Consider the following 25544-nt stretch of genomic DNA (forward strand, 5'->3'; position numbering starts at 1 on the left):
GAAAAGTAGATCTCGTCTTTCAGCATAGACAGTATTGTATATGTGGTTGGTTTTATTTGTGCTCAGGTCTTTTCTGGGAATTGCAAGACAATAGAATCGTGAAAAGTTTGTAATATTTGTCTCGGAGTCTTGTAAGAATTTTAATATATCGGACGTAGGGCACTTTTACCTTGTTTACAAAGCGAAGATGGCGGCCACACGAACACTGAGTGCTCGCGTGCCGGCAAGTAAGTCTACACTGCGCATGACACATTTTGAGGACATTAGCGTATCTTTTTCAAACTGACCGTAACTACGAATACCACTTTTCAAATTCGTCCTTCAAGACAGTAGCCTGAGAGAACAATCGACATTTGGTGACGCTACCACTGGTTTACCCGCCAAATGACGTCTGAGAAACGAGCGCAGAAATTCCATTCTGATGACGCGTCACTTCCCAGATCTGAGTAGTGCTTCTGATTGGTTGAATCAAATTTCCCACGCGGCACGACCAATCAGAAGCACTACCCAGATCTGGGTAGTGACGTGTTATCAGTATGGAATTTCTGCTCTCGTTTCTCGGACGTCATTTGGCGGAAAAACCAGTGGTAGCGTCGCCAAATGTCGGCTGTTTTCTCAGGCAAGGTAGTGATACGTTGTCAGTATGGGATTTCTTCACTCGTTTCCCAGACGCCATTTCTTGGGGAAACTAGCCTGCGTAGGTGGCGGAAACCGGCTTTGTTCGCGCTAACGATCCCGCCGGCTACGTAGGCTACTGGGAAACCAGTAGTACTGTCCCGAAGTGTCGGCTGTTTTCTTAGGCTATCAAAACATCCCCACCAGTGCAATTCGACAAAATTCCGAGCTAGATTCAAGCGCAACTCAAAATGGCCAGTCAAAAGCTAGTTAGTAAACACGCATGGAGAAACCTTTGACGATCTCATTCCATCATAATATAATAATCGCTGTTTTGTTCATCACGTGTTTGTGTGGTTGGTTCTTGAGATCAGATCCTCTTTAGACAAGCATTCAACCGTCCAAAACATGTCAACATTAGACTTCGCTTTCGTCATCACAAAGGACGACGCCAAGAGCTCGTTTTATAAGTTCAATCTGATCCATTAGCTATGTTCATTGCTATGTGTTCATCCTTTGTTAGAGGTTATATTTCTGCCGTAATTCATCTCTACGTTGCTGTCTTTCCTCCCGTCTCCTTTCACGTTCTTCCGCTCTTTGTCTCTCAGCCTCCATTCTTTCCTGATTCCTAAACAGCAAAGTAATTGTTAATACATTTGGCAAATGACCACTTAGTTTTAAAAATGTTTTAGTGGAATCGACCTATCCTATACTTATATATTAATAACAACAATGTCTCACATCTTATAGAATCATTGACGCGGTAGAAAATCACAGGAAGATAAAGAAGATGCTGCTTCGTTTCTTCATTTTTTGCTGTTCCTGGGGATGTGACCAATTTCTTACGCTCCATCACCCCCGAACTCCTTAACTCCCACCCACCCACCCATCCCTTCTCCTCTAATCACGGACAGCGCGAGCGACCTCTATTTTTCGTGCCAGCCCAAAATGGGGAAGAATCATAATGAACAAGTGAGTGAGAAAATGAAGAACGGAACAAATGAATAAATGAATGAAGCATTCAAACATCCACTCACTCACTCATTCACTTAATCAGTGAATAAAAGGACTGGACGATTGAACGGACGAACGAACAAACGAAGGAATGGACTTTCGGAAGAACAGGTGGATGAAAAGAAGATGAAAAAGTGAATTAAGACTTGAATGAATGGGCATACCTTTTCTCTTCCTCACTCATGAGTGGTTGAGCGGACGAGACCCCTCCTAAACAACAACACGTTGAGGCGGCGAATAAGTTACCAGGTTCTCTTCCTATGTATTCATCGCGATAGAAAAAACCTTGTTTTCTGTGTCAGGTGAAAGAAAAAATAACGAAGACCTGTTTTATTCTTTAGTTTATGCAAGTTATTAGACTAAACGGATACCTCACATAACCAAACTACTTACACTTTTTATTACAACATCGATAGACTACTCGAACAGTCTGTCTTCTTTCTTAGTCCGTGAGACGCTATTTTTATCAATCATTGATGTTCTCAGTCGTCTCGATGCGTCCGCGGTACTCCCTTCCAGGGAAGGGAATTGGGCCTAGCTAGGGTTCTGCTGGATCCAAACGAACTAAAGAAACTTACGATGCATGGTTACATAACAATAGGTTCGACGCCTTTATTTTAAATAAAGGCGTCTATCATAACTTTAGGTTCAATAGTAGGAATGTAACAAAGGAACAAACAAGGGGAGGTAGATCCGGGTGCGGATCGGTACTTTTAGTATTTTGCGAGAACTAACTTTTGCGGTTGTTAAAGACTGGTTTGTCTTGCTGGGAAAGGAAATTGCGTTTAACTGGAATTGCAACATGCAGTCCCTGCCTCGTACCCAGACGTCTCTCTTCGATGTACGCGCAAAGGAAGGCGGGAATGGTCCCTTGCGGTTCATCACCAGTCACTCGCGTTTCGCGCTCGCCTCTGCCATGCGCAAAACGAAGCGCCTAAGGAGGAGGCTGATGCAGTCCTAGATCATGCAATGTTAATAAGAAACCGGCGTTTTGTTAGAGCTGCATGCTCTAGAAATGCACTGATAAGTGAAACAACATATCCAGAGGGGAAAAACACGTTAACCAGTATCACTCTATAAAATTATTGTACATCTGATTGCTCTGTCAAAATGCACTTATCCCTGGCCTTGTAGTCTCTTATTTACACTAGTTTTCTACTTGAGAGGAGAACGTTTGCGGGAACTCTTTATGCAGATCGTCAGTGAGGAGGAGACGCGATTCCACACCCTTCTAAGAGGAGATCCCTCACATTTGCCTCCCGTTTTTTAAGCACCTGTTGCAGTCAGTCATGTGAACTTCTTGCTGACTTCCTACCGGTCCTTCTACCCCCCGAGCCCGAGGGGGGAGGGGGGCACAGCCTTACTTGGCCTAAATGGATACGTGCGGCTGAACAGGGTACTGTTTTTCGGGGTCTTGGCCATACATTTTCACCATTTAGTGTCTTGAGCAGGGTATCCCTGTGGACCGGAAACCTTTAAATGGGTGAGAAGGGTTGGCGACGAGCGGTCAAATTAAATTTGTGATACCAACAATTCCTCCATAACGTTAGTATAAGAAACAGTCTATACCAAATGAATAATGGTCATCACATGAGGTCTCTTGTTTTAAACAGGGTCCCGAAATGAACGATTTTTGTCTCAAACAGGGTCAGGGTTTTAGGCCTTTGGCAGTACACCTCAATCCATAAGTCCGTTGTTGAGTGCCCCTAGGGTTTTTCTGGGAAGACCGGGAAGACGAACTGCGGTAACAGTAAGCGGAACGCTGAAATGACACTCTTGTGTTTCTTTGTCAAGTATGAATTACTGACAGAAAAAGTATTGGAAAGATTTAGGTACTTTGAAGTATGATATAAAATCAGAGTAACTGACTGGAGAGGGCTGGCAAGAAAAAGAAATCAGGCCTCATCTGTTCAATACTTATCAAGGATTGTTGTCACGCAAGATCAGAACAACTTCCGCTCTACATTTTCTCAATTTATCAAATTAGCATGGGAGTTTTTCCTTGTTCTTCTTAATTATTCTGACAACACCCTGAGTTTTCCCGTAATGCGACAACAACAAACATGAAATAACACAGGGACACAGCGCCTTAATGACGGGAAGTTAAGAGAAATGTAAATACAAATGATACAGAAATGGTGAATATGTATGTGGCAATCCCCTGATTATCACGGGTTTGAACGTGATCTTTGCTTTGTCTAAAATAGAACTGATGCCCACATGGAAAACAAACATAATAAAACATACCGGAGCATTAAAATACCAAACCGCAAAATACATTTTCCGTCTCAGTTTTAAAACAGCCATACAAAAATGAGAGATGGGCCTGTACAAATTTACCGCGGTTTCTTTGGTCGAAATAGAGGATGATTTTTTTCACATTCTTCGTATTTCGAAATCACTACAATTAAAATAATAATTACGTAGCATCTTTCAGAAACAGCAAACGCGGAGATATAAAAGGAGATATCCAAAACTGATCTTGTAACAATCTGAATAATACCCCAGGAATAATACGTTTATTTGCGCGCTACATATCTTTATTCTCAGGTAAATAACACAATGAAAACACGACACTGAGCCGTTTTCATCGACAAAACTAGTCATTAAACAGCAATGAACGTAAAATAAACTCACACTTCTCCGTTTTTATGCGTATAAACACCATGCCCGTGTTTTTGGTTCCATTTCCATTGTCCTTTATACATGTCGCCATTTTGATAGAGATACGTTCCTTCTCCGTGTCTGACACCAAGACACGTTTGTCCGTCGTAACGCGCTATACCTTCATAATCAGCCTTTTCTCCAGAGACGCACAGGCCCATTTGTAAACGTTGCTGCTCTTTTTGACCTCCTTCTTTCTTTGCTTGGTTTTTCTTTTGAGGTGAAGTTACTTCCGCCGGGCCATTGCGTGACTCACAAAATCACGTGCCGATTGCAGACGCGGCCGCCTCAGAATGAATGTCACGCCCATCGTCACGCTTTCGCAATTTAAGTGAGAACAGTTCAGCTTACTCGCGTTAAATGCACCAGGACGCCCTAGAAAACGTTATGTGGTCTCCATAGTTAGAACTTGAGTTGGTTGATAAAATGGGGGAAAAGCCAAATTAAGATTCGCGGCAATTTCATGTGGCGCAATTGCTATCATACCCCATCACGGGAAAAAATAACAGATTCCCATTTTTGGATATTTTAGGGTATTTAAAGAATACCCACAAAAATCCCAAATTTGGAAGAGTGACACAAGTCCCAATCAGGGAACTTGGTTGGGAATTCCCTGGTTGGGACTCGTCTCACTTTGCCAAATTTGGGATTTTTATAATAATAATAATAATAATAATAATAATAATAATAATAATAATAATAATAATAATAATAATAATAATAATAATAATAATAATAATAATAACTTTATTTGTATAGCGGTATATACAAAAGCTCTATATCGCTTTACAATGAAAAAAAAAAAAAAACTAACTAACAATAGCACTAAAACAAAAAGTCAATTGAAAGCGAGTCTAAAAAGATAAGTTTTCAATCTAGATTTAAAAACATCAACTGATCCACTTAATTTAATGTCTAAGGGAATATCATTCCAGTGCTTTGGGGCAGCGACCGAAAAGGCCCTGTCCCCATAGCTCTTCAGGCGCACATTCGGTACTTCTAATAAATGTTTGCCAGCTGACCTAAGATTTCTTGTAGGGTTATATGGGACTATAAGTTGACTTAAATACGGAGGCGCCAGAGTATTGAGAGCTTTAAAAGTTAACAGTAATACTTTAAAGGTAATTCGCTGCTCCACAGGTAACCAGTGTAGCTTCTTAAGGACGGGGCGAATGTGCGCAGCCCTAGGTTGCCCAGCTACAAGGCGTGCAGCGCAGTTTTGAACGCGCTGGAGCTTCTGAATAATATACTCCGGTGACCCGAGGAGCAACGAGTTACTATTGTCCAGTCGACAAGTAACATAAGCATGGACGAGGGTCTTTGTGCTCTCAGTCCCAGATACATTCTAATCTTCGCGATATTCCGAAGATGAAATAAAGCAGATTTACAAACGGAACTCACACGCTTATCCAGTGACAAGGTCTCATCAAAAACAACTCCTATGTTCCTAGCTTTGTCAGACCGCTCTACACGATGATCACCAACCAGGATACTATCTAAAGATGGGCGTGGCCGATATTTTGAACTGAAAACGAGCAGTTCCGTCTTGTCCCTATTCAACTTAAGTTTGTTACAAGACATCCAACGGTCGATATCTCTAACACAAGATTCAACCTGAGAGACAGAATAAGCTTGATCATCCCCACTGAGAGAATTGAAAGACAGATGCAACTGAGTATCATCAGCATTGAAATGATAGCCCATGTTGTATATTGTCTGACAATATCCCCCAATGGGGAGGTATAGAGCAGATATAAAATCGGTCCAAGCATGGGGCCCTGTGGTACTCCTCACGACAGCGAACGTGTGACAGACCGCGCACCACGAATGCTCACAAAATGAGTTCTGTCGCTCAGGTATGATTTAAACCAGGCCAGAGCTAGATCGCAAAGACCGAACCGGTTTGCTAATCTCTTAATCAGTATAGTGTGATCAACTGTATCGAAAGCGGCCGATAGATCTAATAAAAGTAAGATAACAGTCCTATTCCTATCAACGTCTAGGATAATATCATTAAAAACTTTGACTAAAGCTGTTTCGGTACTATGAAATTGTTTATATGCAGATTGTAGTATTTCATCAAGTCCATTACTAGCAATGTGATTAATCAACTGAGATGCCACCACCTTCTCAGTAAGTGTAGACACGAACATCAAATATGAAATAGGACGAAAATTCGAAAAAACTTCAACATCAAGTGTGGGCTTTTTGAGAAGAGGATTCAACAACGCAAGCTTAAAACAGTCTGGAAAAACAGCTAGACATAAAGACTGATTTACAATTTGAGTCATAACAGGCAAAAGAACTGATGTGCACTGCTTCAAAACAGAAGCAGGGACGGGATCAAGAGGACAGGACTTGATGGTCATCTTACTAAGTAATTCCGAGACATCAGACAATGTTACAGACTTAAAACATGACAAGGCACACTGATGGACAATGGCATCGGACTCCACAACAATATCAGATGTGGAGTCAAGTGAGTTTCGCAGAACTGTAATCTTCTCACCAAAGAAGTCAATGAACTTGTTAGCAAGATCACCATCAGACGCACACCCTGAAGGATACTCCGCGGGCACGCGCTTATGTAGGAGCTTATTTACCGTATTGAAAAGAGTTCGGGGATTATTACTACTCTCCCGTATAATGCCTGAGTAATAGTCAACTTTCGTTTTCTTGATCAAAGCGTTCACTCTAAGGCATTGTTCCTTAAATCTAGAATAATCCGATTCTCGTTTTGAAGAACGCCAGCGCCGCTCGAGAGCTCTGCGTTTTTTCTTTTCAGATCGTATTTCCTCAGTGTACCATAGGGCGGTTGCGTGAAGAGTAGCTAGTAATGGTCTTAGTCTTCAGAGGCGCTTGTCTGTCTAACAGCGACTTTAATGTAGTGTTATACTCATAAACAAGTTCACCGAGACTAAAAGAAGCAGCATCCCTTACTAGCCTGGTGTTCTCCAACTGACCACAAAACTCGCTAAAATCAATATCACGAATTTTGCGATATGAGATTCGTTTACGCTCGAGTGGTAATTTAGCAAGGTCCAACAAACTGTGTACAGCAAGATGATTGTCCACAGTACAGCGGCCAACTAATTTCTCATGAGCCCTTGTTATAATCAAATCGAGTATGTGACCTTTCTTATGAGTCGCTTCAGAGACGTGCTGGATCAAATCAAACGATTCCAGGACTTGTAAGAATCGTCGAGCATCGCAATCACTAGGCTCGTCAATATGAAAATTAAAGTCGCCAGCGACTAACAGGGCACTAGTAGTCGAAACAAGTCCCTCCAGAAAAGAACTAAACTCCTCCAAAAACATTCTGACCGTGAATCCATTCCCAGGACTAGGTGGAGCTCGTAAATAACGACAAGCCTAAGATTTATGGGTATTCGTTAAATACCCTAAAATATCCAAAAATGGGAATCTGTTATTTTTTCCTGTGCATTCTCGTAGCCTGCGAATACAGCCGTCTCTCCTCGCTCTCCATCGCTAGAGCCATATTTGTAGGCTACCATTCTCGTCGTTGCAAATAAAGCCGTGTGGCTCTGTGGGCGTAGACAGCAAAACAATCCGTATTTTTTAAGTACGTGCGAGGGGTCAAACAAAAGGTCTGGAACGAGGCTGAAAACGGAGAGCGAGACTGAGGAGAGACGCGTTAAGGCTCGCGCCCTTCGCGCGCGTAAAACTCTTACACCACGCCTTACCGATTTCTTTACCGACTGTTTTGCAGTCTACTGTGGTCCAGAATGTTTTCCAGTTATACCACAAATCGTCTCCTGTAGGGCGTTAGTACCGGACCATTTGACAAGAAGTCACCGCGGCCATATTGGTATTCCAAAGCAATGAAACGGAGGCCATGTTAGTGTTCCAAACCAATCCTGTGGGAGTTGAACTCTTTTAATTTCTTATGCATGTAAATTCTTTCTTTTGTGCCGATATCCCGGCCACGTGAGAAAAAAACGCTATTTCCTTCGATGCTCGAGGAAAGCAACTGATCTATTTAAACAATGCCCACTGTGAGGCAACCAATCGCAGCCCTTTCCCAAAATTTTGGGAAACCAGGTCTTATACACTGACTTCCCTTTTCAGCGAGTAACAAGGAAAATAGGAGACTTCTGCATGCAGGCTTACTCTCCCCAACAACACGGGTGGAGAAACTATTTACGGGATGACTAGAGTGTACATCAAGTCTGACGACTTGCCATTCCGACTTGCTTCATTAACGCCAGACGTCGGGCCCCAGACGTTTAGTCTGCTGGCAAGGCGCGCGCGGGCATGCTATGTGCCAGAGAACAAGGCAAACGAGTCGGAGAGGGGTAAGTCTCTCCAGTTCCCTTCTCGGCTAGGCGAGCGAAAAAAACGGGTGAGCCGCGAAAAAGCAAACGAGCGAAAAACTGCGGAAGGAGAAAAGGAGAGAGCCTGCTAGGATCTTTTTAAATACCTCAGTCTGCCAACTTCCAGAAGACTGTCTCTCGTGTCAAAATGTGCGGTGCAGGAGGGTTTCAAACGTTTGACTCTACGCGCGAAGCCAAGTGATTGACGTCAGTGTTAGCGTAAAACATCAAAATTGACCAATTATAGGGTTATAGGGTACTCCCAGAGCTGGTATACCGGAATGAGGTATTGAAAACAATGCTTACACACTCACTATCCTGTCTCTCCCCAGCTCCCACGTGCTTTTCCCTCAACTTTCGATCAGCTTTCCTCACTATCTTGGCGCATGGAACAGGCTAGACTGCTACGCCTGACGTTGTTTATGCAACTGGCCCCTGGACAAGAGATTGCACCTCCTGTCACCTGTAAAGATAGAGGGTACCTAACGCCATCAACGCTGGTCTTAACATCATCGTTTAATGACTTTATTCTTTTGGGTGGTAGCATTAAGATAATTTGATCTATGTGATTATTTACAATTTCTTAAAAACACAACATAAGCGTTGTATGGAGAGAAGGCACGAGGACTTGAATTAAAATAGACGAATAAAGAGAGTGATATGCGCAAATCCAAAGGATCCGTTCGCGATACATTCAATGTAAAAATACCATCCAATTAAATTAAAATATCTTTGTTTTAACGTTATAAATTATTTTAAAATAAATAACCTTACTAAAGTCGAATGTATAGTCTCGATGGACACGAAAACAAATGTCTGAGATTTCTGTTCAGTTCAGTTTCGATTACTAGCGGCGTTTACCAAGAAAAAGACGTAATATATACACCTTTGTAAATTTTACCATTCTACTGGGACTCAAGGATGGTTACATTTGCAGTTCGCGATGTCAAATTATGTCATCACCTATAAAATCTCAATTTTAGAAGACATAATTTTGTGATGAATTTTTCGTTTGGATCTTTTTCTCGCGAGTAGGGGAATGCAAAAATTAAACTCAAAAACCTACAATACCATATGAGAGTATTTTTTTATGTACCATCAAACTATTATATTGTTTAACCACAAACTACTTTTTCCATGAACCAAGGGAAAGAAGAAAGAAGATTTAGATTTATTGCAATGAGAAGAGCTGAGGTAGCGAAGTCTTCCAGAAGCAAAACATGCATGGAAGGGTTCAGCTGATACTTGCTCCAGCCCGTCGTACGAATTAGTCAGCTGTCACTCTTTCTGGTCGGGGATTCTCGTTTCAGTGACAGTCTGTAGTTATCTTCTTCGGAATTAAAAGAAGCGTTTAGAAGGAAGTGTCGCACAAAGGGTCGGCTTACAAAGTCATATTGGATAGATGCAATCTGGTACGCCCACAACTGTTTCTCTGTCCCTGAAATAACAACAAGCAAGGATCGTTAAAAAAGATTTGAAATGAAAATCGGGAGTGATGGCGATAGAGACCTTTAGATTCAAGGACGAGTACGACTGCGACAACGAGATTTAACTAAAACGTTTTTTCGCGTTTTCTCGAGAAAGAGACACCCCGGAAAGTATCATTTAAACTTTTTTCCACCAGAAAAGTTAACGGTTTATTAAGGGAGGTTTAGCCCTCTCCCGATCGCAAAATGATAAAACTTCTAAAATTTGATAACTGGCTTCCGCTACTACGTAATTCTCGCTAAAGCTCGTAGCAGAATGACAACGGCTATCACGTTTTCCCGCCAAAATAACGCTGGTCCACGAGCGCGCGCTACTTAGTGTTGAGAGAATTTCGTCCTCGTCGTCGACCTAGTCTTAGAATCTAAAGCTCTCTAATAAGATATTCCTCCCTCCAGAGACTTCAAGGAGACTGGGAGCCAGATTTGAGTATAAGAGTTTCTGACATACTTGGTGTAATGAGAGTAAGTTTTGATAGGTAACCATTAACCAAGTAGCGCTTTTATTAGTAACCAAATAGAGCCACAGAAACCTCAGAGCCAAAAGTTGGTGCTCAGCCTTTCCGAAATTTTTCCCAAAAAGAAAAACATGCGCTGACACAACACTTAGCTTGTGAAAAGCGAAAGAGAAAGAGGTGGAGTCAGAAACGCGGGAAAGCATTTGGGTAGATGCAAGCGAAAAAGCGCATCTGATTGGTCGAGAAAACACAAACGTAATTTGATTGGTTAGCTAAGAAACAGTCTTGTACTCTCGAGAGTCCTAATGTTTCCCGAGACGGAAGGGTTTTGTTATATTCCTAGACTTTAACTTAAACCGTGACAAAGAGTAAAGAGTGAATGACTGAAAAAAATGTCGGTGATTCTTTTTCGACCTGCTGCTTCTCTTCTTGGACAACTTCGAAAATCGTTGCTTTTAAGCTTGAGGCTCCTGCATATTTGTCTTGTTGTGTTCATAACGAAAGTGAAAACTGGCAGTGTTCTCTCACGCCACTTTTTACCATGCTTCGATCACGTGCTGTTGTATTACTATCGGGATACATTTGAATTTAGTCAAGGCCACGTGACCAAGAATCAACCAATGGCAGTCCCTATTTATGAAGATAACAATTCTGTTTGATAACTAACCTGATTGTATATCGTAATTACTAGCATTTGGCGAATCCTCCACCAATGAGTTCTGACTAGACGAGCGTTTGACGTTGACCTCAGGTGATCTATTGAGAGAGTCAGGACTGAGTCTCCCGCCTAGGACATCTTCTTTGACAGATGGACTACTTTGAGATTTGGCGAGTCTATCCGCGAACGCTTTCATACTGTTCGAGGTCTCGGTCTGCACCGAAAGAGTGCTGAGACTCATTGTAAGCTTTTCCGAAGATGGTCCTCGCGATACTCGACCTTCTTTCACAGACTGACTGCTAGGAGTCCTTCGGACAAGTCCCTTGAGAAACGAGCGCCGTGTTTCTCCTGTTTTAGTCTCTGACAATCTCCTCTTCGGTGTTTTGAGTGATAAAGGTGATCCGTTCTGTTTAGGAGGTGATGTTTCTGATAACCTCCTAAATAGTGAAGGTCTACTGGGCGTGCGCACGCTGCAGTTACCACTGGTAACGTTACGAGGGCTCGAGTTCTCGTTAAGGGAGTTTGTACTGGTGATGACTGAATCAGTACTCGCATTAAGTCCGTTTTGTAAGTTACCATCAGGAATATCCAAAACTTCAGCACTATTGTTCCTACTGCGATTTAACATAACACCACTGTCACTGATGCTTTGTCGAAATTTGAATAGTTTGCTGCGTGACGGCGTCCGCTTAACTTTTGCGTGACGCTTATCTCTCGATTCTGACGTTACATTTCCTTTCTCACGCGTGTTACGCGGAGACGCGTCTTCGTCGCTTCTGTGTGCAGTCACTCCATTCCGTCTCGGAGTTTCCCCATTTATCATAGCTCCATCAGTGCGGTCGATCTTCACAGAGGTCCTCTGTATATGAGGAGACTGTTTTCCTCTCGCCAACGTTCTTTTCTTTCTGTAAGCCAGATAAGTGTTTGTCTGTGCAATTTCAGTCAGGAAATTCCCAAGGAATGGCAAACACGCACCATTCCCTAAACAGCTGGACAGTTCTGAGCGGTATAAGGAAAAATTTTCGCTTTCTCCCATGAGAATGGACAGGTCACGAAATTTCCTAAGAAAGGCAAGGAAATAACAATAAATATGCTATCAGCCACAACAAGAACTCCACAACAACAACAACAACAAGAATCGCTACCTTCGGCAGAGGGGATGGGGCATGGGGTTACTTTTGAGAGGTTTGTTATTTTCAGGGAACTGGTAACTTTTAAGACATAATCAAAGTAACGTCAGCACAAATGTCCTTCGTGAAATTTCGCTTTATAAATGTTGAAACTCTGAGTAACCGAGAATAACCGATAACGGATAACTTAAAGACCTAAGAACGACAATTTTAAAACACAAAATGAATTTTCAAGCAAAACAAGTATTTAGATCAAGCCACTGACGTTCATTATCTTTGAGTTAAAGCCATTTACAATTATCTGTCTGTGATGAGTATTTCAGCCGATCTTTGAGTTCTCTCTTTCTGAGTATTGACAAATAAGGGACGGACCATTAGAAAACTTATGGGGGGGGGGGGGGGGGGGCGGGCGAAGTACAAAAAAAATATTCGCGCAAGGCAAAATTAAATGAAAAAAAATTCGTGCACGCCAATTAACCCTAAAAAATATTCATGCTACGGCCTAAAAAAAATTCATACAAGGAATATGATAACGAAAAAAAATTCTTGCGGCTCAAAAATTCCCCTCCCCCCCCATAACTTTTCTAATGGTCCGTCCCTAAGGGGAGAGTCAATTCTTGGGTTGCTATTATCCCCGGGGGGGGGGGGGGGCGTTTTTTCCCAAGGGTTGTCACTTTCGGAACTTTTCGGTACGATAGAACATTACCGTTACAAAGACTTCCCTTCCCACTGGTCTAAAAAATAGTTAATTATCCAATGGCAAGGGTGGCTTACTTTTTTCTTTTTGAAGGTACTTCTTTCCAGGTCTCTCTTAATCTGTAGACCGGCGTGGACTGGAGACCAGCCAACAAAGCTTTTAATGAATTGAAGTTTCCTAAAAGATGACACTTTTCGGCGATCTAGAAACAAAATGGGGTTGAAACAACGTAAATCATTAGTTTCTTAAGATATTCGCGACTTCAGTCAAACAGGATCTTTATAGCTGAAAATACACACGCTTTATAAAATAAGGAACAACAACAAGAAGAACAAACAAACAGTAGAAATCGGTTACAATGGACGAGAGATAATGTGAAAGGAAAAGCGCGGAAAAGCTGCAAAACCGGGTTTAATTAATAATGGTCATAGGACTGAGCGGAATCCAGTTCGATCTGTAATCATACCAGTGATTAACAAAATCGGACGACCGCGTAAGGGGGAATCCGTTTCGTTTAATCACGGGTATGATATCAGACAGAATTAGACGACACTAAAACAAAATTTGTGATGTCTTAAGCTTTTCCAAAATTGAAACACAGGATCTTCCTAGAGTTTTTTTGCTATAAGAACAAATAAAAAGCCATTCAAAAGCTCGTGCAGAATAGCGCGTATTGTCCAATAGGCCACTTCCGAGTTCCAAAAACCCTCACTTTCAAAATAAAGCCAAGCGCACAACCTTTCTTGTGAAAATGAGGTTTATTTGCATGAGAATGAAAATTATTTTTCATATCAAGGGCGGAGCACTTAACCTCACTTTGATACAAAGGCCCGGGGAACTCGGAAATGGCCTATTACGTGGGCCTGACGCGTACTATCCTATTACACTGTCCTATTAGTGCTGAAATCAGAAGAGTTAATAGCCAATCAGATTTAAGAATTTTTTATAGTTATGATTAAAGGCGGAAAAAGTGTTGCCGGTGGCAAAATTGGATTTGGACAATATTTATCAGATTACAGTGTTATTACAAGCCTGTTCTAAGCGATTAGTAGTGAAGCGCAGGTGGAAATAGCGCGAGCAACAAGGAAAAAAAGCGTAGTGAGTCTCCCAAGAAGCATGGTTATATAAACTTGTAGATAAATACCTGGATAACTTTAGAAATCGCCCTCCCTCGTCCGCAAGTTGTGTCTTGGGCTAAAATTTCAGAAGCTGCTAAAAGTGCCACGCGGTTGAAGAACTCTACCATCGCCATCACGTTTGGCGAGGTGACGTACTGAAATGGGATCCAAAAATCGCATTAAATACACTTTTAAGAAGACAAGTCAATAACATAATTTAAAATATTCGTAAACAAAAGGAAGGCCTGTTTCAGAAGTTGAACTTTACCTGTGCCAAATTAGCGAAATGAGCGCGAAAATAGATTTTCCTTACTTGCAAGATTCCGTGCGGGACTCGAACGGATTTCGAGTCCAGGGGCCCGTTCTCTAGAGACTCGATAACTGGTGGGCCAGAAAAGCTGTTGCTCTTTACATTCAAGATCAAGGTTTCAACAGCTTTGCAAGCAATATGTTGAAACGATCGATTAACACAACAAAAAGTACTGGTTTATTGGCTAGGACCCGCACTCTTCTTCTTCAGATTCTGATTCGGGCCCGAAAAGTTACCGGGACTTTCGAGAAACGGACCCCAGCACCCATAGGTGTGAACTTGTTTTTCGTATGAAAAGGCACTTTACCTTGTCTTTCGTCATCCAGCCACAGTTCGCTAGCTCTGGCCACGGAATCCTAATGAAAAGCTCCTTATCAATGAGCGTGATTTCCCGCGCGAACAGTGATGCATCTATATCAACCAGTCGCGGAGAGAGATCTGGGAGGATGCCATCGACGGCTTCAGGGGTCTGAGGAGCCTCGCCTGCTGGACTAGTGACCTGGTTACTAAATTCCTCTTCTTGGGAGTTTGATTTAAAGATAGGCGATAGGATTTTCTTGACTAGCCTTTTCTTTCTCATACTTCCTACAATGAGGGATAAACGAATTCAAACGTTAACAAACACATCGTAAGAAACTCGCATCTCTTGCGTGCTGCCTCAAGCAGCCGGCGTCGCTGTTTGTTTTTAAAAATCGCTTTTTATAAATGTGCGTGCATAATCAAATTGTTTTGAAGTCGGAATCGCTTTAATTTACAAAGGAAAAGCGATAAACGCCCTAGCTTAGCTCCAGTTAAGTGCTTCCGGCAATGCCGCGGTATCAACATGATCAACAATTTGGTTCGCAGGCTAGTGTAGACGCTCTATAAAAAAGCCTTGCTTGTGGCCGCCGCTTGCGTCCCCAGCAATTAATGCTAGTGGAAAAAAGACCACCAACGGACTGAAGAATTTCAATTAATAGAAAGAAACTAATTGAAGAGCTGAGCAGTGGCACTTTTTCGTCCGAACGCTGGGATATTTTCCATGTGAAATCATACCTAGAACCTTCTTTTTTCGCTCTGTACATGAAAAGAAGTTATAACTGTCGATTGCATGAATCAACTCCTCAGATAATACTGTGCCGTCATCTATATTGTGCAAGACGGTCGGTCAAAACGTCTGTCCTTGATTAAGTATGAGCATATAAATAAAACGCACGGCGAAATATGTACCAAGTGGACGTCCACAGTACACTCGCTAGTGTCGCGCAGGTCTTGTCCACTTTATTCAAGTCGCTTTTGCAAAAAATATTGGAAGTAAAAGTTGAGATTTATTGACGTTGTGTAACTTGATACAGGGTTTAGGCTTAATAACGGGTCGGCTTGATACAGGTCTCAGGAGATAATAAACGAACGGTTTTGAACATTACTGTTGTGTAATGATGTTGATTCTTTGACATAACCAAGAGAGGCGGGATCCTGGTTCCACTATATGAACGTTTTTTCACAAGGGATCGTCTAAGTTGTTCTAAGCAACCAAGCTGGGCCTAAATTCCACGCTGTACAACAGTACTTGTACAGTTCGATTCCTACGTGACTCGCCTAGGATAAAGATTTCGAGTAAACTGGAAAGGAAGGAAATTGCGGTAAATCGGAAAAAAAATAGGGAGAGGGAAAAATACCGTGTTTGAAATGCCAAGCGAATGATAACACAAGGAAGTCTCTCCCAAATAAAAAAAAACTCCACTTGGCTCGTCTGATCAGAACAACAATTCGACTAAAAAAATTTTTGGCAAGAGCAATTAGTTCTACGGCCGCCGAAAGGTAATAGTTTTCGATTTGAATAACTTAATGACAAAATGTCTGACCACAAACGTTAAAAGACCAAATAGCAAGTAGAGATTTATAAATAAACTTACTGCGAGGTCGTCCAACTACGGGATGAAGCAGCAAAACAACAGTAGACATTATTGGATCAAGCGGTACTGGTCTGTGCAATGAACTATTAATTTTATTGTTAAGACTTGGAAGAGAGACAAAAAGTCAGTCAAAAGGGAGGAAATCGAATAACAATAGTTAAGATGCCTGCTGTCATCTGAATAGAACGATCTTGAAAATTCTTACGTCACGAAAAAAAACAGAAGTTGTTCATATTTCTAAGGGATACGAGAATAATTAGTTGGCGAACAACGGGATTTTTAATCCTGTTTACCGAATGACGCTATTTGACGGGAGAACAGAAGAAAGGTCGAACATAACGGAGAGAGCGGAAGTTGGCTCAAACTGGCATTTTGCCTTATCTTACCACAAGACAAAGCAGCCACCATCAAAAGTCACGCAACATGTGAATTTTTTTTCCACAAAACTGTCATTTAAACTCAGACAAAAGTGGAGAAACTAAAATATACCCTTTTCTTGCCCCAGTGAAGGTTATTTCCTGGAAAGAAGGAATAACAAAAATATGCATCTATGAAGTATTTGCTAGAAAGATGGCGCGGAAAGAGGCCTTTTATCTCGCATAGATTAGAATTAGAGATGGATCACTGATTCGTATATGGGGTGCTGGGCTATAACCACAGAAAATTCCATACAGCTTTTTTAAAAAAGAAAACGATACAATTCGTTAAAAATATTTCGCAAAAATGGAGAAAAGTCACGTATTTTGTTTTGTCAGCAACGAAAAACGTCTAAGCTGAAGAAAGTTCAAGGCCCTAAACATAATACAAAAAAATTAACCTGGGCTGTTACGCCTTAGGCTTAAAACTATCACTCAAACTAGAAAATAATAATAAAAGATAATGATAACTACCAAGGTCATAACAAAATTTTTTGAAAAAATACAGCTGCTTATTGGCGCTACTTTGGCTATCGTATCAGTGAAACTTCAGGATTTCATCCAGCTTGCACAAACTATTGTGCAGCTCACTGAAATTAGGCAAAACTTGAAGTACAATAGAAACTTTAAGTTCTCTACATGAGAAGCATCTAGAAACAATTTATTCAGCACGGTAAACCAAAGGAGTTCTGCACGACCGAAGTCGCATGAATTGGCTAACATAGCAGATTATTCTGAATTAAATAATGATTGCTTTACCTTCTGATGCCTTAGATCTTATGAATAAATAATCAACCCCTATTTTTTAAAAATTTTTGACCAAGTTGAAATCCATTTCACCAAAAGGGCATTGATAAAGAATAAAAAAACAAAACAACGACAAAGTTGCAATTTGAACATTGCATCTTGCTCTAAAAGCCTTAGTTAACCTAAAAGCTACAGATACTTCAGATTCAACTCCATCATGTACTTAAAGTTTCAGAATAATCAGATGGCTAATGACACCAAATTATCAAGGCCAAGGCAACTAACCTTAAATGAATATTAATGATACGTGAGACCTTATTATATCTTTGGGTATGTATATTCGCTAAAAAAAAATGCTAGAATTAAGCTAAAGAAGAAAATATAAGATGGCAGCAAAAATTTCTACTTGGTGTTTTCTTCTTGATTTTAAGTGCTGGAATCCAACACTTTCCCACTCCTTTGTTTTTAAAACTCCATGGCAAGCTTTATCTATTAGTAATTACTGATGCTGATATCTTACTTCTGCTCTTTTACAATTTATCTATTTATTTTGATCAAAAATGATACAAAAAGTAAGATTTTCACAGGCGGATTTAGTCTGTGTAGCAGGAACAGGTAATTATCTTCTTCCTTCGCCTTACATAAGACAAAATGAACCTCACTTACCACTGTAAGAGAAATGTGACTTCCCAACAGGAGTGATGTCAACAGATGTTATATCTGAAAAAAAAAAAAAACATCAGAAATATTTGCATATGCCTTAAAACAAGCAAAGATATAGTAAATACATTATTTAAGCGGTTAAATTAAGATTCTTTATGGGAATTCAGTTTCTCCGTACTGCCTTCATTTACCAATAATATTGTACTTTAATTTATTTTTTCATTATTTTTCTTCTTGTTATTTGTACAGTGGATTTTTAAACTAAGCTTAAACTAAAGAAGGCAATGGAAATAAGTTATTAGAAATGAACCTAAATTTGGAGTGCAACTAGGTATGAACTGTGATATGAGGTTTAATAAAAGTTCTAAGGTAGCATTAATAATTTGATAATAATTTATTACTTCTAAAGCACTATTTACAAAAATAGGTCAGTAGGGATAATATTGATTTTCCTTTGCTATATCTTTATAACTCCTAGGTGACAAAACATTGACAAAGACTTTAAAGAAGAAGGCTAGAATTTCCAGAGACTATCGAGCAAAGATGTCTGCTGTTCAAGGAATTACTATAATATTCATGATCTAAAAATTGTAACTCTAGACAAGCTATGCGACATTGAGGTAATTATGAGAATGCCATGCTAAGAGATAAGTACAAGCCTCTGACACAAATTCCATCAACTGTAAACATGAATTGTCTACACCATAATATTTATGTTACAAACAACAAAGAAAAAATAGAAAACACAGTGAAAAACATGGATTAGATGTCACATTGATAAAGAAACAACACAAAATGACCAAATTCCACTTTTCCTTGGAATAACAATACCAAGGAATCATATTGTCTTGTTCTGTCTCAGTAAAATTACAATTTTGTTCTGAATGAAGAAACTGATTAAAGAAATTCCTTACCTTTTCCAAAATCAAAATTGAAGTAAGAAGCAGGAATGGAAAAACAAAACGGATTCTCTTTGTGTTTGGAAGGAGTTTGGTAAAGAGTTGGATCCCTGAAAAGCTCCACACAAGACTGGTTGAGGACATATTTCTTCTTTGACCCAGACCACATGCTAATGCCTCCAAGACTCTTGATATTGTTTAGGGAAAACGAGCTAAAGATATCTCTTTCAAACATTGGACAGCAAAGCTCTTATCTTAAGAATCCATATTGAAAGAAGTGGCTTGTTGAAGCATACGAAAAAGAAATAGAATGGGCTGAATTGTGCTTGGTACAGAGTGAAACCGGCAACTAACTAAGTTTGTTTATACACCATACATCCGGATGATGACCTCACACATGTGGCATTTAATCTTGTCAGGAATGCTAGAATCTACTAGTATTGATTTCACCTACAAAGTGCATCATTGTTTCATAACATGTCTAGTATTGCTTTCTTTACATCAATATTACAGGCAAATGAAAACATATTTTTAGCCAATAATATAGTCAAGACTTGTTCTGTTAGAATCAACTGAGTATTTTTCCAAAATATCCCTCGTCAAAAATCAACATTATTTTGTGCTGTCTATTTTTCTGAACAGAGGGCAGTATTGTCTGACCCTTACAACCACACATGAGAGAACATTATTGGCATTCAATAAGGCTTCCTGGTGATATGATGTCATTACATAATGTGACCCTAAACACGCAGTCTGCAGGGAATCGCCCACAAAATGCCAGCATGTAACATCTTCCCTGATCTAGGCTTAACCACTAATTGAGGATCAGGAACACTTAGAATACTTAAATACAAAAAACCTAATAAGTGAAGTCTTTTTTAGCCCTAAGCTTCAACATATCTTGACAATTCCTGAGACAAAAAAAAATATTTGGAAAAGACCACAGACAATATATAGGCCAATTTTAAGAGAAATAAATATATTATTATTGCATGGTTTCAAACAACTGCAAGCTAACGTGACCACTTAAACGGTTAATTTTAACAAATTTCAATATAAATGGCATACGGCTTTTTCCTTGATAAAATAATCTACTGATAAGATTTGGAGCTCAAAAAAGCATACCCCAAATCCAAATGATTACCGCACGTGCAGTCACATACCATTAAGAACAAAAAAATTTGGAGAGTTTTTTGCCATGAGTGTCAAGATAACTTAACAATTCCTGAGAAAAAGACTTGAATGACAGTGTATAGGCCAATTTCTAAGTTAAATATTGTTATTACAAAGTTTCACACAACTTAACCTCAATCTCATCAAGTAAATGTTTAATTCTAACTAATATTTATTTTTAGGAAAGTTAGGTATACACTGACTGTTGCATACAGCTAGCTAGCCAAACATGGAACATTTACCTCGTTAACAGAAAAATCTACTAATACAGTTGGGGGATCCAAAACAAATATACGTGTACATAGAACCCAAATGACTGGCAAAAATACTGTCTCATACCACAGGGAAGAAGATTAAACAAACTTGTAAATACTATACAGAATATATTTCCTTGGTGGATTATGTGGATAAAATAGAGAAACAGGAAAGCTATTTTATTTATATTTATTAGGAGAGGGTAATTTTTTCCCAATATGTTGTACCTAACGCAAGCCTTGACATTCCCCATATAATTTTATAGCTGTAAGGATTTATCATGTTAGTAAAACCACGTAGTAAAGCTCGTCACTCCTACAATAGTCATAAATTTTTTTAAAAATAATTTGGTTGATTTCCCTTTGCCAATGTTGATTTGGTTATCAATGTCATCTCTCTGCATCTAAATACATGTGCCTCAACCTTAGAGAAGAATAGCGACAATCTGAGTGTGAACAAAGGAGCCAAGGGCAAATGGAAGACATGTTGTGAAAACTCACAACTATTTCATTGATTTTCATTGATGTAAGGAAAGGATGTAAGGAAAGAATAATTATGAGTCAATCTGACTTTCAAGTCTGTAGATGAAATCCCAATGGCCTCACCATTCAAATGAAACCTCTTCAGCATAACATCTGCATAGTACTATTAATACTTTTTTACTTTTTTGAAGAAAAAGAAGAAATTTATTTCTTTGGTAAATTTTTTACTTTGGTCATTATTAGAAGAGAAAGTATTAAAAATGAACATTATACTTTGCATTTAAATTAAAATGTCAGAAAATGCATGCACTAACAAGAGATCAAACAAGAGGTAAAAATTCAACAACAAAATACTACAATGCTGCATTTGTCTTTACATTTGTGCAACCATGAAAAACAGCAATCTGGCAGCATTAATAAAATATTATTCAAACTAAATGAATGAAACAATAGAGGGGCAATGAACCAGCAAAGAAGCAATACAAAAGCAGTAAAGCGATTAATAAGAAGCAATAAGCCAAAAATGAATAAATAAATAACTAAAAAAGACCGATTTCTCTAATAAAGACAGAATACTTACTTCTTGTAACAGTTTCCTTTTCTTTACATCAATGATTCAAGAGACAATTACAAGATACGTTCTATTGATACACTGGAATTTTTTCAGCTCAACACTTCACTTTCCTCAGAAACCAAAATATAACCTTACACTGCATATCAAAATTCACTAAGAAAAGTCCCTCTGTATGGTTTAACTCATACCAACATCAAGCTTGTGTTTAATAAACAATATCATTATTACATGTACTTTCTTTCTAAATTAAAAGTTCTGAAATGTTTCGTAAAAGAAATACATTTTGACAAATAAAATATGCTCTAATGAGCTGCAATCAATAGGGTAATAACAAAGTTACGAATTCAAACTCTTTAGCTAAACAGAAAGCAAAACTCTTGCATGGTTCTTTGCTAACAGCAGTCTATATGCTGTAATATGTTACTACTATTTTTAATAGCCAGTGACAACATATCTAAATTAAATAACCTAACATTAAATCAGACACACACAAAATGAAAAAAACCCGGAGTATTCTTTCAGATCCAGGGAGACAAAGTTATTGTAAAATGTTAAGATAAAATGCTCAATACAGAAAACATAGTGGTATCTGGGACAATTGCTTAAAATGAACTGTAATATCAGGCATCCATGGAACTGCTGTTGTCTGGTGTTTAAATAGAGTTTAACTAGGACGTACATCAGGCACTAGTTGTTACAACTGTTGAATTTTTTTTTTTTTTTTTGCAAGCAACTTGCTTGCAGTCCTGTTGATTCCTGCTGGAGTGGAGGTGACAGGTGACATGGCCCTGAAAACTGGCAGCAAACTTCTCAGACAGAACCAACCATCAACAGAAAAGGAGGAAAGAATTCTGACAGTGTCAATCTATTTTAGTGAAAGCGACATCTGATGTCTGTTATATTTTGGCTGTTTTGGTAGCGAAATAACAATCTCTCTTCAATTATTTCAAAATATTTTCTTGAATTTGCTGTTATTTTCTTTATTGTTTTCTAATGTTGGTATCACTGAAGAATGATCCATCCAGGGAGAAAGGTTATTTCTTTCTAGGTGCTACCGGTATATCTAATGTAAATTCCAAAATTGTGTAACACAAAAATTTATGCTGAACCGACAGCAACATTTTGCTAAAATTTGACAGTGACATTTTTCCTAACTCACTAGGTGACAGGCAGTCTCAGAAATGACAGACAAAGCAACAGCAAACCCTCCCTCACAAGGCCTAACATTTTGGTTTGGGATGTCTGCATTCACGCCATTCTGTCCCATTGTTTCCTCATTTTGAAGACCTACCCTCCCCCAGGTGTACAAATAGGTACTGGTGGCATGCTTCTAGGAGCAACCCTGCCATGGCCTTGCATCCCGTCCAAGGGAGAGAGGTAATACTACTACATGCAGGTGCTTCATGCTACAGAGAATGGAATAAGCTCAGGCCATATCATAGGCCCTATGGCTTGTAAGTGCCTTTACTATTTTTAATGTTTTTGCTTTGTGACCACTCCTCCTTTCAAGTCATATAGAAAAAGTAGTTTCCGGCTACAGTTACTGAGATGACTAAGTCCTTAAATTCTCAAACTGAAATCGCATACTGCCAACTATGGTCTTTGGGACACTTCACAGCTCACTTTTACGAAAACCCCAATAAAACATAGAGTAGCTAAACGCCTGTAGATGCTTCTCTCAAATAAGTTCCTGTAATTACAGACTCCTCACTGTTAAGGACACTATCTTGCAGTCTGGAGGGTGTCTACGATAAAGTGAGTTGACAGTATTGTAATGAGAATTTAGGAAATAACCATGCAGAGACTACTTTACCCACCTTGTTTGTTTTGAGTTTGTGTTGTAATTCCTTCTTCTTTAGCTGATGCTAAGTATGACACTTTATGATTTGGTGTAGTAAAACTGCCACTGAGTCCTCCACGGCGAGTGCCTCCTCCAGGACCAATATGAGAATCAGAATCAGTAACCCTTGATGAACGGCTTTCAGTATTTCTAATACTGGTTTGATTTTCTTTCAAGGAATCATCAGATTCTGCTACATGCATTCGTAATTTTGGTCGCTTCTTGTAAAGCACTGACCAGAATCTCTTGATTTTTTCTTTCCGCGGTGGCTGATCACCGTCCTCCATAGTGACCGCCATGTCATCTTTGAAATCTAATTGTCTTGCGGTACTTGTCTTGTTTTCTTTTTCTAGCACAGATTGAACAACACCTGCAAAATCAGGTCTTTTAGAAACTGGCAATGAGTCTGAGTTCCCTGCTGAAGATTTTTTAGGACTAAGTGAACGATTACGTGTTTTGATCTCATGTTTACCAGAAGACCTTTTATTTTCGTCAAATAAATCCTTTTTGTTGTTTAAAACAGGGCTTCGTTTATCTGATGGCATAGGTATACGGTTAGCCTCATTGCCCATGGCCTGTTGGAGAGAATGCTTACGTCGGTGCTTGGGCGTGGTCATGGACTCCCAAGTAGCCTCATCCCTTTTACCCCCTCTCACAAAATTCAGGTTTGTTGGATGCGACCGCAGATCCTCCACCCTTTGTTGTAAGGTTGCCAGGGCTGTATTTTGATCAATTCTTTCTCCCTCACGGGAAAACAAAGTTGATGCGTTTAATCTCAGTTTTGGATCCTCTCCAGTACTATGCCCTCGAGTTCTACATGACACAGGCTTCAAATCGGCATCGACGCGAACGTTCTCCAATTCACCAACATTTGGCAACGATGGACATCGGAACGGCTTCACAAGAGATAGCCGAGGATGTGAATTAGATCTACACAAGGATCCAGCATTAAAACTGTCAAATATATCCTCCAGATCGCTTCCACAGGAGCTTGCAAGACTAGGAAGAGCGGCGTGATGGTGTTGTGAAATAGCTAGTCTACGGACTTTGCTCGGGTTGAGCAATGACACAGACCATGTAGAGATAGTTCGATCAACAGCCAACGTTAAAGTGTACTCTGGTATTTGAATATCTTCGCTATCATCGTCTTCGCTATAGTCATCGGAATCAGAGTCGTCGCCAATTTCGCAGATGGCATCAGACGGAATCATCTGAAGCCCCTGAGTTTCTTGCACGTTGAAACTTCGCAACCACTTGGGCCATACTTCATCTTTGCCGCAAAGCTCGTACGTTTTCCATACCGATGTCTCTTTGCTCCACTTAGCTTTAAAAGTAAAAGCGCAGCCGTCGCAAACTTTGATTACTACGTCGGAGCGTCGAAATTTTGAAACTGTTTTCCCCGACTCGTGCTGCAGGACATACGCTTCAGAATCTCGTCTGTCGCGCATTTCTTTCACAAAAACAAACTCGTCCGTCAATAAAATATGAACTGTCTTAGAATAATGAAGCTGGTTATCTAGCTCTAAAAACTCGCTCTCAATCAAAACTTCACAGTCCGTGATCGTAGACGTTCCGCTGGGAAAGCCATGCGGCAGAGGACTTAAATTTATGTTATTGTTCGCGCCACAACAATTCCTTTCAACATCTGAAGCCATGTTTTCGTCTTCCTGGAGTAAACTTTGTTTTCAAGGCGTCGCCCCGTTCTGAAGGGTGTACTGGAAGACAAAACAATCACCTCTGAAGCTAGATAGATTCATTATTGTTGTTCCAAATCGACAGATCACGCCGTGTAAATAAGAATGAATGGATCGCCCAACCGCCATATTGCTTCTATAATCCTTGTAAATTATTCATTTTATGACGTCAGGGGTCGACTGAATAATTAACCTCACGTACATCCTTCCTGATATTCAATCTGGTAAAAGGAAAAAAGCCTATTTTTTTCCTTGACAAAATTCATAATTACGCCTCGAGTTATTTTTATCCAGGCTTCTTAGCGAAATACATTAAAATAAGATAAAGAAAAGATAAGCTCTAAGAAGAGTTGATAGAATTTAATAGGACCGAAAACTTGATATATTAAAGCTGCTTACCGAGATCATCCATCTGCTGCCAAAT

General features: G+C 39.8%; 3 protein-coding genes across 3 annotated transcripts; all 3 read right to left on the minus strand.

Moving 5' to 3' along the window:
- Positions 1-555: 555 nt before the first annotated feature.
- On the minus strand, positions 556-4571 carry LOC140941541 (uncharacterized). The gene is made up of 3 exons (XM_073390552.1): positions 4267-4571; positions 1794-1922; positions 556-1243 (listed from the first exon to the last, which is right to left on the minus strand). The coding sequence occupies exons 1-3, from the start codon at positions 4452-4454 to the stop codon at positions 1135-1137; spliced, it is 426 nt and encodes a 141-aa protein (XP_073246653.1). The 5' UTR covers positions 4455-4571; the 3' UTR covers positions 556-1134.
- A 919-nt stretch (positions 4572-5490) lies between these two features.
- LOC140941848 (uncharacterized) lies at positions 5491-5997 on the minus strand. The gene has a single exon (XM_073390854.1). It carries the CDS (start codon positions 5995-5997, stop codon positions 5491-5493), a length of 507 nt encoding a protein of 168 aa, XP_073246955.1.
- Positions 5998-9124: 3127 nt separating this feature from the next.
- On the minus strand, positions 9125-25271 carry LOC140940040 (uncharacterized). The gene is made up of 7 exons (XM_073388917.1): positions 23404-25271; positions 18207-18260; positions 14790-15067; positions 14199-14327; positions 13132-13256; positions 11237-12288; positions 9125-10065 (listed from the first exon to the last, which is right to left on the minus strand). Exons 1-7 carry the CDS (start codon positions 25079-25081, stop codon positions 9899-9901), a joined length of 3483 nt encoding a protein of 1160 aa, XP_073245018.1. The 5' UTR covers positions 25082-25271; the 3' UTR covers positions 9125-9898.
- Positions 25272-25544: the final 273 nt, after the last annotated feature.

Source organism: Porites lutea, chromosome 6 (genome assembly GCF_958299795.1).
Source record: "Porites lutea chromosome 6, jaPorLute2.1, whole genome shotgun sequence".
NCBI classification, from domain to species: Eukaryota; Metazoa; Cnidaria; class Anthozoa; order Scleractinia; family Poritidae; genus Porites; species Porites lutea.